The sequence below is a fragment of the Chiloscyllium plagiosum genome, unplaced genomic scaffold (assembly GCF_037043375.1).
Source record: "Chiloscyllium plagiosum isolate Xiang-an unplaced genomic scaffold, Cpla_swu_hap1 HiC_scaffold_34, whole genome shotgun sequence".
NCBI lineage: Eukaryota > Metazoa > Chordata > Chondrichthyes > Orectolobiformes > Hemiscylliidae > Chiloscyllium > Chiloscyllium plagiosum.
Window position 1 is genome coordinate 16,186,802 of NW_028270172.1, and position 15,930 is coordinate 16,202,731.

The 15,930-nt window shown below is 38.7% G+C and overlaps 1 protein-coding gene across 7 annotated transcripts in view; it reads left to right on the forward strand.

Annotated features, from left to right (window-relative positions):
* eci2 (enoyl-CoA delta isomerase 2) overlaps positions 1 to 15,930 on the forward strand; it is a 174,423-nt gene that overhangs the window by 114,075 nt on the left and 44,418 nt on the right. For all 7 annotated transcript variants that reach the window (XM_087978506.1, XM_087978507.1, XM_043719487.2 and 4 more), the window contains one exon: positions 7,663 to 7,851. In XM_087978506.1, the coding sequence (XP_087834632.1) occupies positions 7,663 to 7,851 (189 nt within the window). The remainder of the gene's footprint in view (positions 1 to 7,662; positions 7,852 to 15,930) is intronic.

The window sequence follows — 15,930 nt, forward strand, 5'->3', positions numbered from 1 at the left end:
AATTTTCCTAGCTGATGATAATCCAAGACAAGTCAGATCCCAGAGTGAGAGCTGGTTGCTAGACCATAGGTTGTATGTTTATAATTTGTTGATTGTGGTTGTCAATCAACAAACATATTCACAAGAGGCTGCTAATGTACTTTTTAACAAAAGAACGTTTAAGTTTATTACACACAGGGGTAATAATACTAACTATTAGACACTATATAAGAACTATCTGAATTGCTGTTATTGCAAGTATCAGAAATAAGGATTTAACAATTCCACTATCGTTAAGAATCTTACAGATAGGTCAAATCTCCGTGAAATTGATGCACATTGTTTTATTTCACTTACTCCTCAGCATGTTTTCCTTTTACATGTTGATTCAGCAGTTTTGTCGAATGTCTTCCTCTCTCACACCTTTAAAAACTTCTGTTTCTGGAGATTTTCTCTTCCTAACGTCTGAATCACTCAAGCCTACTTTTCTTCTGCCTTGAAAGTTTTGGAGTCTGCAAACTGCACCTACATCTTTATCTTTTTTTCTCCCTCTCTTTCTCTGTCCTGGGTTTCATAGCAATTAGCCAAATATTGCTAGATTGTTCAATCAGAGAAAAGATATGGTAATAACGACATTGGAAAATTTGTTATGGAGTTAGCAGTGAATGAATCTCTAAACAATGTCTGCCCTTGCCTGCTAGAAAAATCAGCATAAAATGAGGAGCTTGATAGGCGTTTTCTTTTATTACTGAAACAAATATAAGATTTCAAAGATTGTTATATTTCAGAACTTTGCCTTTAATTTAGGGTAAAATGAAGAATTCTGAAGTCTGCCTGACACCAGGCCTTAGTGATATGGCTGCTTAAGGTTAAGGAGAGACCTGAGTTGTTTTGCTGAAAAGATCACAACTGGAGTGAATGGCAGCAGCATCTGTATTTCAAAGATTATCAGTCTAACGTTTCTAAGACCCAGGAAGGAGTTGAGAATGTCAGGTTGTAACCAAGAACCATATGGTTCATGTTGCAGTTGAAATAGGCTTTGAAAGGCTTCCAAAACACTCTGCCAGGATCCAAGAGAGAAGGATCAGCTAGAGGTCAAAATTCTGCATTGTTCACTGCACAGTTATATAGGTAGGATTAAAAAATATTTGAAGTTTGGGAGAATTTGAAATGAGGCTGAAGAACTAGCTTGTGCTGGAGACAGAATCGCAAGAAAAAAAGTCCCTCACTGTGTAGGACAGTTCTAAGATTAAAAGTTAGCACAAATTGAAAGAAAAGGTTTGAAAGTAAGGGGAGGTGATGGCCTAGTGGTATTATCATTGGATTATTAATCCAGAAACTCAGATGATATTCTGGGTACCTGGGTTCAAATCACACCATAGTAGATTGGCTGTGCTATTTGAATTCAATAGAAATCTCGAAATAAGGGTCTAATGCTGACCCATGAAACCATCGTAGATAATCAAAAAAAACTCATCCGATTCATTAACTTTTTTAGCAAAGGTAACTGCCGTCCTTACCCAATGTGGCCTGCATGTGACTCCAAATCCACAACAATATGGTTGACTCTGGGCAGTTAGTGAGGAGCAACAAATGCTGGCCTGGTCTGTGATGCCCCCATTGTGTAATTTTTTTTTTTAAAATCTAGGAAACAAAGAATCACTTTAAACCAGTGTAAAGTATATCCATGAAGTTGTCTTTTTTAGTTATATTAGAAGTAAAAATGATAAATTCTATTCTGTAGTAAAGTACAAGTTTTCTACAATAGTAAATGGTGCTTTTAGCCTGTTTGTTACAGTAAAAGTCTTATAGCGTGGAACTTGTGTCATCATTGAGCTATTAACTAGAAGTTAGAATTTATTTTTCATATAAAAATAATTGGTTTCTACAGGAATTCCTACCCAGAAATATTGATTCATATCCCTGGTTGATTTAATTAACTTGGCAGCTACACTGTATAGTATCTGTATGTAAAGATATTGTTTTGACAGTTTTGAAATGCATGTCTTAATTGTTTAAAAATTTGTACACAATCTGAACACACTGCTGATTACAGCAACCCCTGCCAGGGGATCTGCTGTCATAGAGTGTCACCCTTTTCTGTTTTGCACTGCTCTCGCACAGTCACTGTAGCTCACCTGCAACGCTCTGTGGCATCCATCAATCAACTGTGACTAGGTCAGTCTCTCTTTCTGCTGACCTCTACTTTTCCTTCTATAAGAGATTGTTTTTAGTTTTTCAGTTCTAATCAAATGGATGAAATGCTACACTTTATTTTCTGGATATCACTTTTTGAATAGTTATTTTTGTTCTTGCAATTTTGAGTGCCTCGTTCATTTGTTAAATGCTCTGACAATTGAATTTTTTAGCAATTTTATTTCAAAGACCTCATATTTCTCCCACAGATCTTAATGTCCAGCTTCCTGCAGGTCAAAAACTAGCAGTTTCCAGCACATGACTGGGGTTTCTGGTTCAGCCACTTAAGTTGTCAAGCATCTTTGTATCTGGTCAAAAACTATATTTTGTAGCAGATGACTGTGGGTTCATTTGTGCCACCTCAGAGATGAGGTGTTCATTTAGATCTCTCTTATTCAAAACTGGCTGTGTCGACATTTTATCTGTGGTTCCTTTGTGTTGGTTTAATTGACTGAAATGTTTTGACAATAAAGCAGGAGGATGATGGAAGCTTTTGTCCTCGGGCAACGAGTTATCAGAACTTTATAGAAATTTTTGTCAGCTGGCATCATGTGATCAACAGCAGCAGTGTTCCAGCAAAATGTCCACTGAAAAAAAAGCTAGAGAATATACTTTTAAAGAGGAACAATGTTGGCCCTTTCTTCGTGCCTTTTAACCATGATGGCAGGTTTAAATAAGGAACTAGAGGAACACAGATTGAAGATTATGTATGTGATATACAGAGGGGGAAGTGAAGAAGTACTTTATATACAGCAAGTGGTAATGACATAGAAATCACTGCCTACAAAGGAGATAGAAATGAAGACCATCAATTACTTTGAAATGAAATAGGCTTGAAATAAGAGGGAAATAATCTTGCAGAAATACAGGAACAGAGTGGGGGAATGGGGCTGATTGGAATGTGCCAGAGAGCCAGCATGAACTCAGGGCTGAATGGCTTCCTGCTGGATTGTAATGAATCCTGATTCCAACATTCAGGAAAATGAATTGAATGTAGCATCTTGTACGTCTTTTTACCCTTGTTGCAAGGTAGGGTTTTCTTGTTAGTCGTTTTAATGTTGATAAAATTACTTCTGGTTATTCCTACATTTATAATCTCAGAACTTAAGAACTAGGAGGAGGAGTAGGCAATTCAGTACTTCAAGCCTCGAGTAAGGGAACCAATAGTGTACATTGTACTCCAGATACGGGCTCAGCAATGCCTTGTACAGTTATAACAACACTTCCCTACTTTTGTATTCCATTCTTTTAGCAATAAATGCCAAAATTGCACTTGCCTTCCCTATTACCTGCTGAAGGAGAAAGTGAGGACTGCAACTGCTGGAGAGTCAGGGTTGAAAAGTGTGGTGCTGGAAAAGGTCAGGCAGCATCCAATGAGCAGGAGCCTTGATGTTTTGGGCATAAGCCCTTCATCAGGAATGTGGAGGGGGGAAGGGGCTGAGAGATATATGGGGTGGGGGGAGTAGGATTAGGGGCCCGGTGGCTGGGAAGGCGATAGGTAGATGCAGGTGGTGGGGGGGTAATTGTGATGGATAGGTGGGAAGGAAAATGGACAGGTGGGACAGGTCAGAGAGTGCTGAGTTGGAGGGTTGTTTCTGGAATGAGGTGGGGAGAGGAGAGATTCTGAAATTAGTGAAGTCGATGTTGACGCCGTGTGGTTGAAGGGTCCCAAAGTGAAAGATGAGGCATTCTTCCTCCAGTTGACAGGTGGCTTTGATTTGGCAGTGGAGGAGACCCACAACTTGCATGTCATTGGGGGAGTGGGAGGAGGAGTTGAAATGGTCGATCACAGGGCGGTGAGGTTGTTTGATGCGTGTGTCCTAGGGATGTTCCTAGAAACACCCAGCAAGTCAGTGTCCTGTCTCCCCAATATAGAGGAGACCACATTAAGAGCAACAGACACAGTAGATGAACTGGGTGGATGTGCATGAAAATCTCTGCCAGATGTGAAAAGATCCTTTGGATCCTTGAACAGAGATGAGGGGGGAGATTTTACTGCACATCCACCCACCTTATCTACTGCGTCCACTGCTTTCGATGTGGTCTCCTCTGCATCGGGGAGAAAGGACGCCAACTCATGGAGCATTTCAGAAGACATCTCTGGAACACAGGCACCAAACAACCCCACCGCCCTGTGGCAAACCACTGAATTATCACAATTACCCCCCAGCTGCATCTACCTATCGCCTTCCCAGCTACCTTTCCCCCACCCACATCCCCTTATATATCTCTCAGCCCCCTTCCCTCTCCACATTCCTGATGAAGGACCTATGCCCAAAACGTCAACTGTCCTGTTCCTTGTGTGCTGCCTGACTCTGTATGTTTTTCCCATGCCACTTTTCGACTCTTATTATTTTTTGTATCTACATACCAGCTTTTTACGATTCATGCATGACAGTTAGATCCCTCTACACCGAAGTATTTTTCAGTTTCTCTCCACTTAGACAATACATTGCATTCTTATTCTTCTGACCAAAGTGAATAAACTAACACTTATCCATGTTAAACTTATCTACCAAATTTTGGTCCATTCACCTAATGTATCCATATCCACTTGTAAATTTCTTATGTTTTCATTGTAACTTATTTTTCCACCTGTTTTAGTATCATCTGCAATTTTAGCTGTAATACATTCTATTCCTGCATCCAAGTGCTTAATATAGATTGGAAGTAGTTGATGCCCACTATTCATAGTTTGCCAAACAGAAAAACAATCCATTTATCCTGACCCTCTGCTTTGGCATCACATCTACCATCTTCCATTTTAATTTGTCCTAAATAATCAAACTTTTCTACTTGTTCCAGTGTGATATCATCCATTCTAATCTTCAGGCTAGTTTATTTTAATGTCTTTTATGTCCAGCCAACTGTCATGGTTTTAGTCATTTTGTTCTTCATAATCTAGATCCTAAATTTGTAGATTTGTAGATTTTACAATATTTTGTACAGCTATTCTGAATCTGCAAGTAATACTTTGTCATTAGTGTACTGCAAGTTTGTAATGTTCTTGCCTCCAATTTTTATCCCTAGAAATCCATCTAATTCTATGAACATTTGTTCTTTGCACAGATTGAATACATTTGGTGACAGTGAACAGACTTATTGTACTCCTGTCTTCAACTGAAATGTATTTGATTGTCCCTCTTTCAGGCTAATGCTTGTTAGTTCATCCCATTTAAGACAGTATAGGTCTCACCTCCACTATCAATGTTACAGGTCAGCAACACATCTATTAGCTTTTGGTGGTAAACACGGCCAAGTTCCTTTTCATATCTAGGAAGCATACTAAACACATGCTTCACTTAAGTGTGACTCTCTGTATTTACTTCTAGATATGTATTAAACATTGCTCGGTTAACTCTAAGTCCATCTCTAAATCCAGAATGTGTTTCACCGAATCCTGCTTTAAATAGTTATGTTGAAAATCATAACAGAAAGAAATAATGAGATGACTCATTAAGCTTTTGGTTCTAAATGATTGCACTTTCATTCCATTGTTTTAGGTTTATTGGGCAACAAACATACAACAAATGCCTCTTGTCACTTAGAATGTATCTTTTGATATATAATTTGATCCCAAATTTCAGTTACCACTTCTAATTCTTTTTCTCCAAGGGATTTTAGATATTTGGTTCTTACTTTTTATGTGGGTGTCGCTGGCTATGCCAGCATTTAGTGCCATCTTTTATTTAACATTTAATCATCCAGAGGGCAGTTAAGTGTCAACCACATTGCTTTCTGATCTGGTTTTCATCCAGGCCATCCATGAACTCGATGGATTTTTCTGACTATAGATGGCCACTTTTGGGTCAACTCTCTATTTGAGACTTTTTTATTGAATTCAAATTTCACCATCTATCACTGTGGGATTTGACCCCATTCCCCAAAACGTTTACCTCAGTTTTGGATTGCTAATCCAGTGTCTTTACCACTATACCACTGCCTTCATTCATCTATGGTTGAAACATTTCCAATACTTAACAATTTCAAAGGATTATTTACGTCTAATACCATAATGCTTGGTCCGTTGTTTCCCACTATATTTTGAAAAGCCCCTTGATTTGGATCATTGTATATGCCAATATATATTCTTTTCAATCAATATTTTACCATCTTTATTTTTTATCTATTGATATCTCTTTCTTTCTACCTGTCAGAGATCTTACCTTCTTGTACGTGACTCTCGTTTTGTGATTTCTTTCCAACTTCATTACACATCTCATCAGTGATGTGGAATTAGCAACTATTGCTCTAGAACAAATGTTGGGACCCTTGTTTTTCCTGATTATATGTTAATGACTTCAATCTTGGTGTGTAGGAGACAATTTCACAGTTTGCAGATGATACAATACCTGGAAGCATTGTAAACTTTGAGGAGGTCGGTGCAGAGCTTTAGAAAAGACATTGACAAGTTGATGTTTGGATGGATAATGCCAAATGGTGTTCAATGTAAAGAAATGTAAGGTGATAGATTTTAATAGGAAGAATATGGACAGGCAGTATAACCTAAGGGGCACAATTGAAAGGGGGTGCAGGAGCAGAGGAGCCTGGGTTTTTATGTGCACTGATCTTTGAAGGTGGCAGACAGTTAGAGCAATTAATCAAACATACAGTATCTAGTAATAGAGACATAGTGTACAAGAATAGCTGGTTCAAAATTTGTGTAAGACACTTGTTAGGCTTTAGTTGGAATATTGTATATAATTTGGAGTGCCTCATGATAGGAAGAAGGTGACACATTGGAAAATGTTGAAGAGATTTACAAGAATGGTTCCAGGGTTGAGAAACATTATATTTTGAGAATCAATTGGAGATTTTGGGACTGTTCTTCTTGGAGAGAAGAAGGCTATGGGGAGATTAGATTAGATTAGATTAGATTATCTACAGTGTTGAAACAGGCCCTTCGACTCAACCAGTCCACACCGACCCTCCGAAGAGTAACCCACCCAGACCCATTTCCCTCTGACTAATGCACCTAACACTATGGGGCAATTTAGTATGGCCGATTCACCTGACCTGTACATCTTTTGGACTGTGGGAGGAAACGCACGCAGACACAGGGAGAATGTGCAAACTCCACACAGACAGTCGCCCGATCTGTCAGAAGTTTTCAAAATCACAAGGGGGCCAGATAAAGTAGATAGGGAGAAACTGTTCCCATAACGGGATCAAGAACTTTACAGATTTAAAGTAACTTGCTAAAGCAGCAAATACGTGATGAAAAAATACACAAATGGTTTGGGTCTCGAATGCATTTCTTGCAAATATGGTGGAGGCAGCTTAAATTAAGGTATTCAAGAGGTCATTGGATGATTATTTGAATAAAAACTGGGTGCAAGGGTATTGGGGAAATGTATTGGGGAACAACACTAATTCATAACAGTGATTTGCAGAGCAGTTGCAGACACAATGTTCAGTGACCTCTCTGTTCTGAGAAAATAATACTCTGGAGACAAGCTAAATAATTTTTCTTTTTGAAATTTGTAGGAGGAAGCTAGACAAAAATATGTTGACCTCATAGAAACATTGGTTTCTCCAGAAGTCCCCACCCAAAGTGAAGCAACCATCGCAGGAGATTTGAAGTCATCATTCCAGACAATAAGTGTCACAAGTGAAAACAACATCACCACTATTCTTCTAAACAGACCAGCTAAAAAAAATGCTATTTCTGTATTGGTAAGATTAATAATTTAGTGAATAACAATATACTAACTAACTGTTATATCACTGTTTTCACCTGTTGTTATATTCATTAATATCTGGTATTGCACAAAGTCAGTAAATATTAATGAAATTTATATTAAAAGTTTCAATATATTTAACTGTTAGCAGAATTCCATGTTTGTACTCCAATCAAATTTTTGATCCTACCATAGAACTTGATCTTAACAAAATCAGAAATTACATATTATATGACAGTGACTGTTCGAAACTATACCTCTTCATCTTCCTCTAACTAATTCCACTTTCAAACACCTTTGATTAAACCATTTCCCAAAGCCTCTCCTATGTTGGCCAACTGGTGGGACTGCCTTTGTCAGATTCTATTCCTATCTAATCGGTCTTAGCCAGAATCTCATTTTCAATACTTATTCTTCCTGTCCTGCACAGTTATCTCTGATATTCTCCAGTGATCTATCCTCGGTCTTACCTATTTCCCATCCATTTTCTGCCCCTTGGCGATATCACGTGAAATGCAATGTCAGACTCTATATTTGCGTTGCTGGACATTACCATGCCTTCAAATTCTCCACTGCCTTTAATTTGTCACAGTTGATAATAGTTTATTGATATTATTGATAGACTTTAATCCAGAATCTCAGCTATTGTCCTTGGTTCAAATCCTGGGAGAAAGTGAGCACTGCAGATGCTGGAAATCAGAGTCAAAGGGTGTGATGCTGGAACAGCACAGCCGGCTAGACAGCATCCAAGGAGCAGGAGAATCGACATTTCGAGCATAAGCTCCTGATGAATGGCTTATGCTCAGAAAATCAATTCTCATGCTCCTCAGATGCTGCCTGACTGTCTGTGCTTTTCCAGCATCATACTCTTCAACTTCTTCAAAGGCAGATGGTGGAATTTGAATTCAAGACAAAAATCTGGAATTAGGAATCCACTGAAACTTCTATCGATTGTCTAGTTCACTTAGGTCCTTTCGCACCAAATTCAGCCATTCTCACCTGGTCTAGCTTAGATGTGACTCCAGGGGGTAACCTGACAGACTCCCAACTCCGTAACCCCACAGTCTCTCAATTCCCTGTGAAATGGCCTAGAAAGGCACTCATTTCTATCAATCGCTACAAGGTCTCAACAAAGAAGTGAAATCAGACAGACTACCTGCCATCGACCTAGCACTGGAAACAACAATGCTAAAAGAAACTCTTGTCAACCCTGCGGAGTCCTCCTTACTAATATCTAGGGTTTCATGTCAAAATTGGGCTGTCTGACAGGCTAGTCAAGCATCAAACCTGATATAGTCATGCTCACAGAATCATACCTTAGTGTCCCAGTCACCATCCCTGTATATTCTATTGTACCAGCAGGACAGAGCACTACAAAGCCAAATCTGTTGGCACCAAGATCACGTTGTGATAAAGAGAAAAGAGTGTGGGAGTAAACTAGCTAAAGCCATAAAATTCCACATCATGAAAGCTTCCACAGGTATATAAAAAGTAAGAGGTTACTGAAGATAAACATGACTCCCTTTAAGGGCAGGTGTGGGTGAAATGTTAATGGCAAACAAGCAATTTGCATGGAATTTCCCAACTGAGTCCCTGAGCTAACAATTGGAATAATTTGTGAGTTGGAAAACAAATGCTGTGGGGGCGTAACTAGCTATTGTATTAATTTGCATTCTGAGTTCTCTGGCCAATGAGTACCATCTGGTGGATGTGTGGGATCTATCAAAAAAAGGATTTCTATTTAAAGAATTTACAACATGGGTCAGAATGGTACAAGAGCATGTGTACTTCTGAAGAGAGTGTTCCGAATGTGCAGCTCATTTCCCCATGGAATAGTTGAGACAATTAGAGAGATTGCAGTATAGTGGGAATATCACTAAATTATTATTCCAGCACCTCAGTCTAACGGTCTGAGCACTATGGGCTCAAAATCCACCACTGCAACAGGTGAAATTTAAAAGCGATTAAAACAGAAAATCTAGAAATGAAAGCTTATCTCAGTTAACGGTGACTACAAGGCAGGCATTGATTGCTGTTAAAAAAAAATCCCCCATATTGTCCTTTGCGGAAAAGTTATGCTGTCCTTATCTGGCTTAATGTCCAGACCTGTAGCAATGTGGTTGACTTTTATTTGCTATCAGAAATAGGGCAGTTAGGCACTCAATTCATAGTCAATTGGGATGGCTAATTGATACTTACCTACTCAATGATGCCCACTTTCCTTGAACAAGTAAAGTAAAATGCAATAATCATTGAGCAATTTAAGGAGAACTCTGACATGGTTCATGAGGAAAAGAGAAGTATTTGTTGATATGATTAGATGAAGGGAATTGGTGGAAGAGAATCCATGTGAAAAATAAAGCTCAATTTATATGTTTTGAGTCATGGCCTTTCTCTGTAAAACTCTACATATTTTTCCTCATTCTGCTGTACCACACTGATGATTAATGCTCATGCACTAAAATTAAGGATCTGTAATATCAACATGTTTGCTGTGACAGCTTTGAATCTGGGTCTCCAGAACGTTACCTGCGTCTCTGAATTAACAGTCCAGCAATAATACCATGATCTCTCCTCCAATATTTATCTTGATGGACAGGTTGTCACCAGATTCAATAATTGGTAGCAAGATCCTTCAATATCAATAATGTCAATATTGCCATTCTTCAAGGAGAATTTCAGAGTAACTTTGTAACATTTCATAGAGCAGTAGAGCACAGTAAGGTCCTTCAAGCCTCGATGTTGTGCCAACCTTTTATCCTACTCTAAGATCAAACTAACTTACATACCCTTCGTTTTATTATTATCCATGTGCCTAACCAAGCATCGTTTGACTGTCCATATTGAGTCTGACTCTACCACCATTGCTGGCTGTGCATTCCACACACCCATCACTCTAAAAAACCTCCGACATCTGCCCTAAACCTTCCTCCAATTACCTCAAAATTATGCCCCCTGTTACTATCCATTCTATCTAAGCCTCTCATAATCTTCTGTACCTCTATCAAGTCACCTCTTATCCTTCTTTGCTCCAATGGGATACACCCTAGCTCCTTCAACCTTTCTTTATAAGACATATCCTCTGGTTCAGGCAGCATCCTGTAAATCTCCTCTGTACTCTCTCTAAAACTTCCACATCCTTCCTATAGTGAGGCATCAGAACTGAATGCCACATTCTAAGTATGGTCTAACCATGGCTTTATACAGCTGCAGCATAACCTCGTGGCTGTTAAACTCAATCCCCCTGCTAATGAAAGACAACACGCCATATTTCTTAACAACCCTATCAACATAGGTGGCAACTTTGAGGGATCTATGGACATGGACCCCAAGATCCCTGTGTTCCTCCACACTACCAAGAATCCTACCTTTAACCCTGTAATCTGCATTCAAATTCGACCCTCCAAAATTAATCACTTCACACTTTTTCCAGGTTAAATTCTATCTGCCACCTCTTGAGCCCAGCTCTGCATCCTGTCAATGTCCCATTGCAACCTACAACCTAGGTAGAATAGCCATGGGAAATGCAAGGTTACAGGGACAGGGTAGGGGGGGTGAGTCTGGGTGGGATGCTCTTTGGAGGGTCGGTGTGGACTCGGACCAAATGGCTTGCTCCCACACTGTAGAGATTTTATTCATTTAATAAAAGACAATGTAATCACCGCCCCTTGACATTCAATCGTGTTACAAGTAGTAATCGCCCCCTATCAACATACTAGGAGTTTCTGTTGACTAAAAACCCAACTGGATTCAATATATAAATACAATGGCTGCAAGAGCAGTTCAGAAGCTCGGAAGGCTGCAGTGAATAACTCACCTCTTGACTCTCCAAAGCCTGTATATCATTTAGGAGGCACAAGTGGGCTGGAATACTCTCCACTTGCCTGGGTGAGTACAGCTCCAACAACACTCAAGAAGCTTGACACCATCAAGAACAAAGGGGCTCACATGATGTACACTGCATTCATTCCCTCCAACTGTGTGTAATAATAACATGATGAACTGCAGAAATTCACCAAAGATCCTTACATAGCAATTTCCAAACCACCTGCAAGTCCCTCTCCAATCCACTCACCATCCTGACTGGAAACATATCGCTACTCCTTCACTGTCGCTGGGTCAAAATACTAAATTCATTCCCTGAGGATATTGTATATTTCCGTACATCGCATGGACTGCAGCGGTGCAAAAAGATAGCTCACCACCACCTTCTCAAGGGCAACTAGGGATGTGCAATAAATGCTGGCCCAGCCAGCGATACCTGCGTTCCATTAGTGAATTTTTTAAAAAACACTACTTATTCGACAGTCAGTATTCAGTGATCAGAAATCTTCTCGACTTAAGTATTAGGAAGACCACAACCCTCGTCTTCAGTCCCTGCCTTGAACTCTGTTTTTGAGATACTAACTCCATTTCTCTTTTCCACCACTGTTTGAAGCTGAACCAGACTTCACTTCATGTACAACCACATATCCTCTCCACCGCCTCATCCCAGCCCTACCTCAGCTAATTTACTGCTGAAAACCTTATCCTTACTTGAAGTTGTGAAGGTAACTGTGAGCTGTTATCTTTAATCACTGAACAGTTGCTGTTCCAAGATTTTGACAATGACAGTGAATGAACAGCAATATTGTTCCAAATCAAGATGGTGAGTGGCTTAGAAGGAAACTTGTAGATGGTGATGTTCCTATACATCTGCTACCCTTGGTCATCTGATTAGGAGAAGTTGCAGGTTTTGAAGGTTCTGTCAAAGTGGCCTTGATGAGTTACTATACTGAATCTTGCAGATGGTATCTACTGCTGCCACAGTATGCCAGTCTTGAAAGAGTGAATGTTTAAGCTAATGGTTAGGCTGCTGATCAAGCAAACTACTTTGTCCTGGGTAGTGTTATCTGTTTTGCAGCCACTCTCATCCATGTGATGATGGTTAGACCTAGCATACTGCCACAAATAATTCCTGTGTGTGAGATAGGGTGCCAAACATTGGAGAGTTTTGGCCCAATTTTCATTTACTTCATTGCTACGGTTTCATGATGTAGCTTGGAGAATTGATCACATAGTTCAAAGAAGCTAAGAACAGTGTCCACGTATAGTATGTAACTCGGGCTGTGGCTACCACAGGAATTTGTGGGGGTCGGGTCAGGTAATGTAGCTGACTAAAGATAAAACGCAAGGCAAAGAGCACTGTGTATATTTGGTCAAAAAAAAGCAGCAATGTGGAACTGCAAGAGATAGAGAGTACTTCACTGAATAAAGTCTCTTCAAAGGATAGTGGTAACAAAAATAAAGACTTTTATCTGAACATACAAAGCATTTGAATTTAGATGAACAGGTTTTGCATATAGAGAAGTGATTTAAAATTATAGCCCGATTATTTATAATTACACAGTAATAAAACTCAGGAAATGAATATTACAGTTTTATGATATTTTAAAGAGACAGAATATGGAAAAGGAATAGGAACCCTCAGTAAAAGATGGCATAGGGACAGCATTGAGAAAGGACCTTGGTTCATACGATCAGGAACTAGAATAAATATGACAGGATTAGGAATAAAAAGAATTCTGACCATTTTTATTCCTAATGTCTTCCCACACTGATAACTTATAAAGGTAGTTGAGGAACCCCTCCCCCCACTAATCCTGAATAGTAGTGATAGTATTGGACAGAGAATTCAGCAGTAAGTAATTAAAATATTTAGTAAAAACAATGTAATGTTATGGGGGTCTTTAATTTTCAAATGGGCTAAACAAATTAAATTGGCAAGAAAAATCTAGAAGATCAATTTTTAGAACCTCTGTGTGATAGTTTCCTGTGGAGCCAACTAAGGATAAAGCTATTTAACATTGAGTATTACGCAATGAGATAGGTCAAATGAGTAATCTCATAGTTAAATGTTGAAAGTTTATCTGGGAAATATAATCATAATCTAATTGCATTCCATATTGAGTGTAAAAGCAACAATCCAGTATCAAACGTGAATCGTGAACTGACCTACATATTTGGTTTTATTTCTGAGGTGAAGGTTGGTTGGCTGAATTAACTAAAAGATTATGATGGTTAATAATCATGGGGGGGATCTATAAAGACATTATTTAGACGTTCACAGCAAACATTTTTTGTTCAAAACAGAACCCTTGCAAAATAAAAGATCCATGCTATATTAGTGAAGTCAAAAATAATCTAGGAATTAATGAAGAGGTCATTAATATTGCAAAGAACAACATGAAGTCTGAGAATAAGGATTGTTTTAGAAACCAGGAAACAGTGAGCAACAAGGAAAAATAGAATGAGTGTAAACTAACCAAGAATATCAAACAGATTGTAAAAACATTTTTGGAATATATATGAAAGATGAGTGATATATATATGAAGGAGGAGTGTATGTAAAATAAAAGTTGAACCCTTGGAGGCAGAGATAGAAGAAATTATTGTGGGGAAATAACACCAATATTTTGTGTTTGCTTTCATGTTTGAAAATACAAATAGATGGAATCTAATAGAGGTCTGAGCCCTGGAGAGATTGGAGTTGAAGGGTCCATTAGAGATTCTGGAATTGGCTGGCTATTACTTAAAATAATAAACTGCATAATATGAAATTATTGTCTTAACTCTCCCTCGAACCTCCCATTTAGGTTGGGAGATTATGCTACAGAAGGGTGTTGCGCTTTTGCATTCATGTAGTAGCTGTTGGGAACTGCTAAGAGTATGTCTGTAATGAGGCAGGAAGGAATTACTTAGCACAAATGACATTAGAGTTTCAAAGAAGCCGTGATCTGATGATGATACCTACAAGCTGTGTTGCTCTGTGAAACTTTGGAAGGTTCAATTATCCATTAATTTTGGCATGTTTAAACCATTTGAGCTGTACTCAGGATGTCTGAAATCTCTAAAGGAATTTGGGAACGCACACATTAAGATTTCCAAATAACTGTGTTGAAATGTATGTGGTGATTGCATATTGAAGGTCAGGAGTATATTTATCTTCATTGAGCTTCATTGAGTGTGGAATGGGCAAATTATTCCACCTGTTCATATTGACATCTGTACCCAGGAAAGAGAGTGGTGAAGAGAAGATTTTCTTTTATGTAAGATTGAGAGTTTGGGAATTACTGCTTCTCTAAGTTTTCAAAATTTATTATGAGCTATAAGATAAAAGGTGGGTATGGATAAATAGTACATACTTCTATTTGAGTAGATAAGTTTATATCCCAAGAGCCAACCAAACTTTGTGCAGGAGCAAAGAAACCTGAGTGTGTGTATAAGTCTTGAAAGGTGGAGAGAGCTATAATAAATCATAGAGTAATTCTAAGCTTCATAAATAGGGGAATAGAGTACAAGAACAGAGTGGGTTCAATGAACTTAAGATAATGGTTAGACCTCAGCTAAAGTATTGTGCAGTTCTGGGCACCATGCTATCAGAAGAATGTGGATGCATTGCAGAGGTTTACAAGAATGGTTCCACGAATGAGACATTTCAGTTATGAGGAAAGATTGGAGATTTGGGACTGTTTTCCTTGGAGAGGAGAAGGCTAAAAGGAGGTTTGATTGAAGATTTGAAAATCATTAGAGACCAGGACAGAGTGGATGGGAAGAAGCTAATTTTCTGTAAATGCATCAGAGGGCACAATTTTTTGCAAAAGAAGAAATTAAAGGTGAGAAATAATGTTTTTCACACAGTGAGTAGTTAGGATATAGAATACACTGTCGGAAGTGCGGTTGAGGCAGATTCAATTTAGGCATTCAAGAGGACAATGTATGATTATGTAAATGGAAATGATATGCAGAGTTATATGGCAAAAGCAGGAGGTTACAAGTGGTTAAAAGTGCTCAGAGATTGGTGTAGATACAGTGGGCCATATGGTTTCCTTCTGAGCTAGAATATACCTGCGATTAGACAGCATTGGAGGGTAAAACAGTGAAATTGATTCATTTGAGGTGAAGCAAAAAAGCATTCCATTAGCCTTCTTGATTACAAGTTATACCTGCATTCTAACTTTTTGTGACTCATGTACCAGAACACTTAAAATCCTCGGCAAGTTGGAATTTTGTAGTTATTCTCTATCCATGTAAT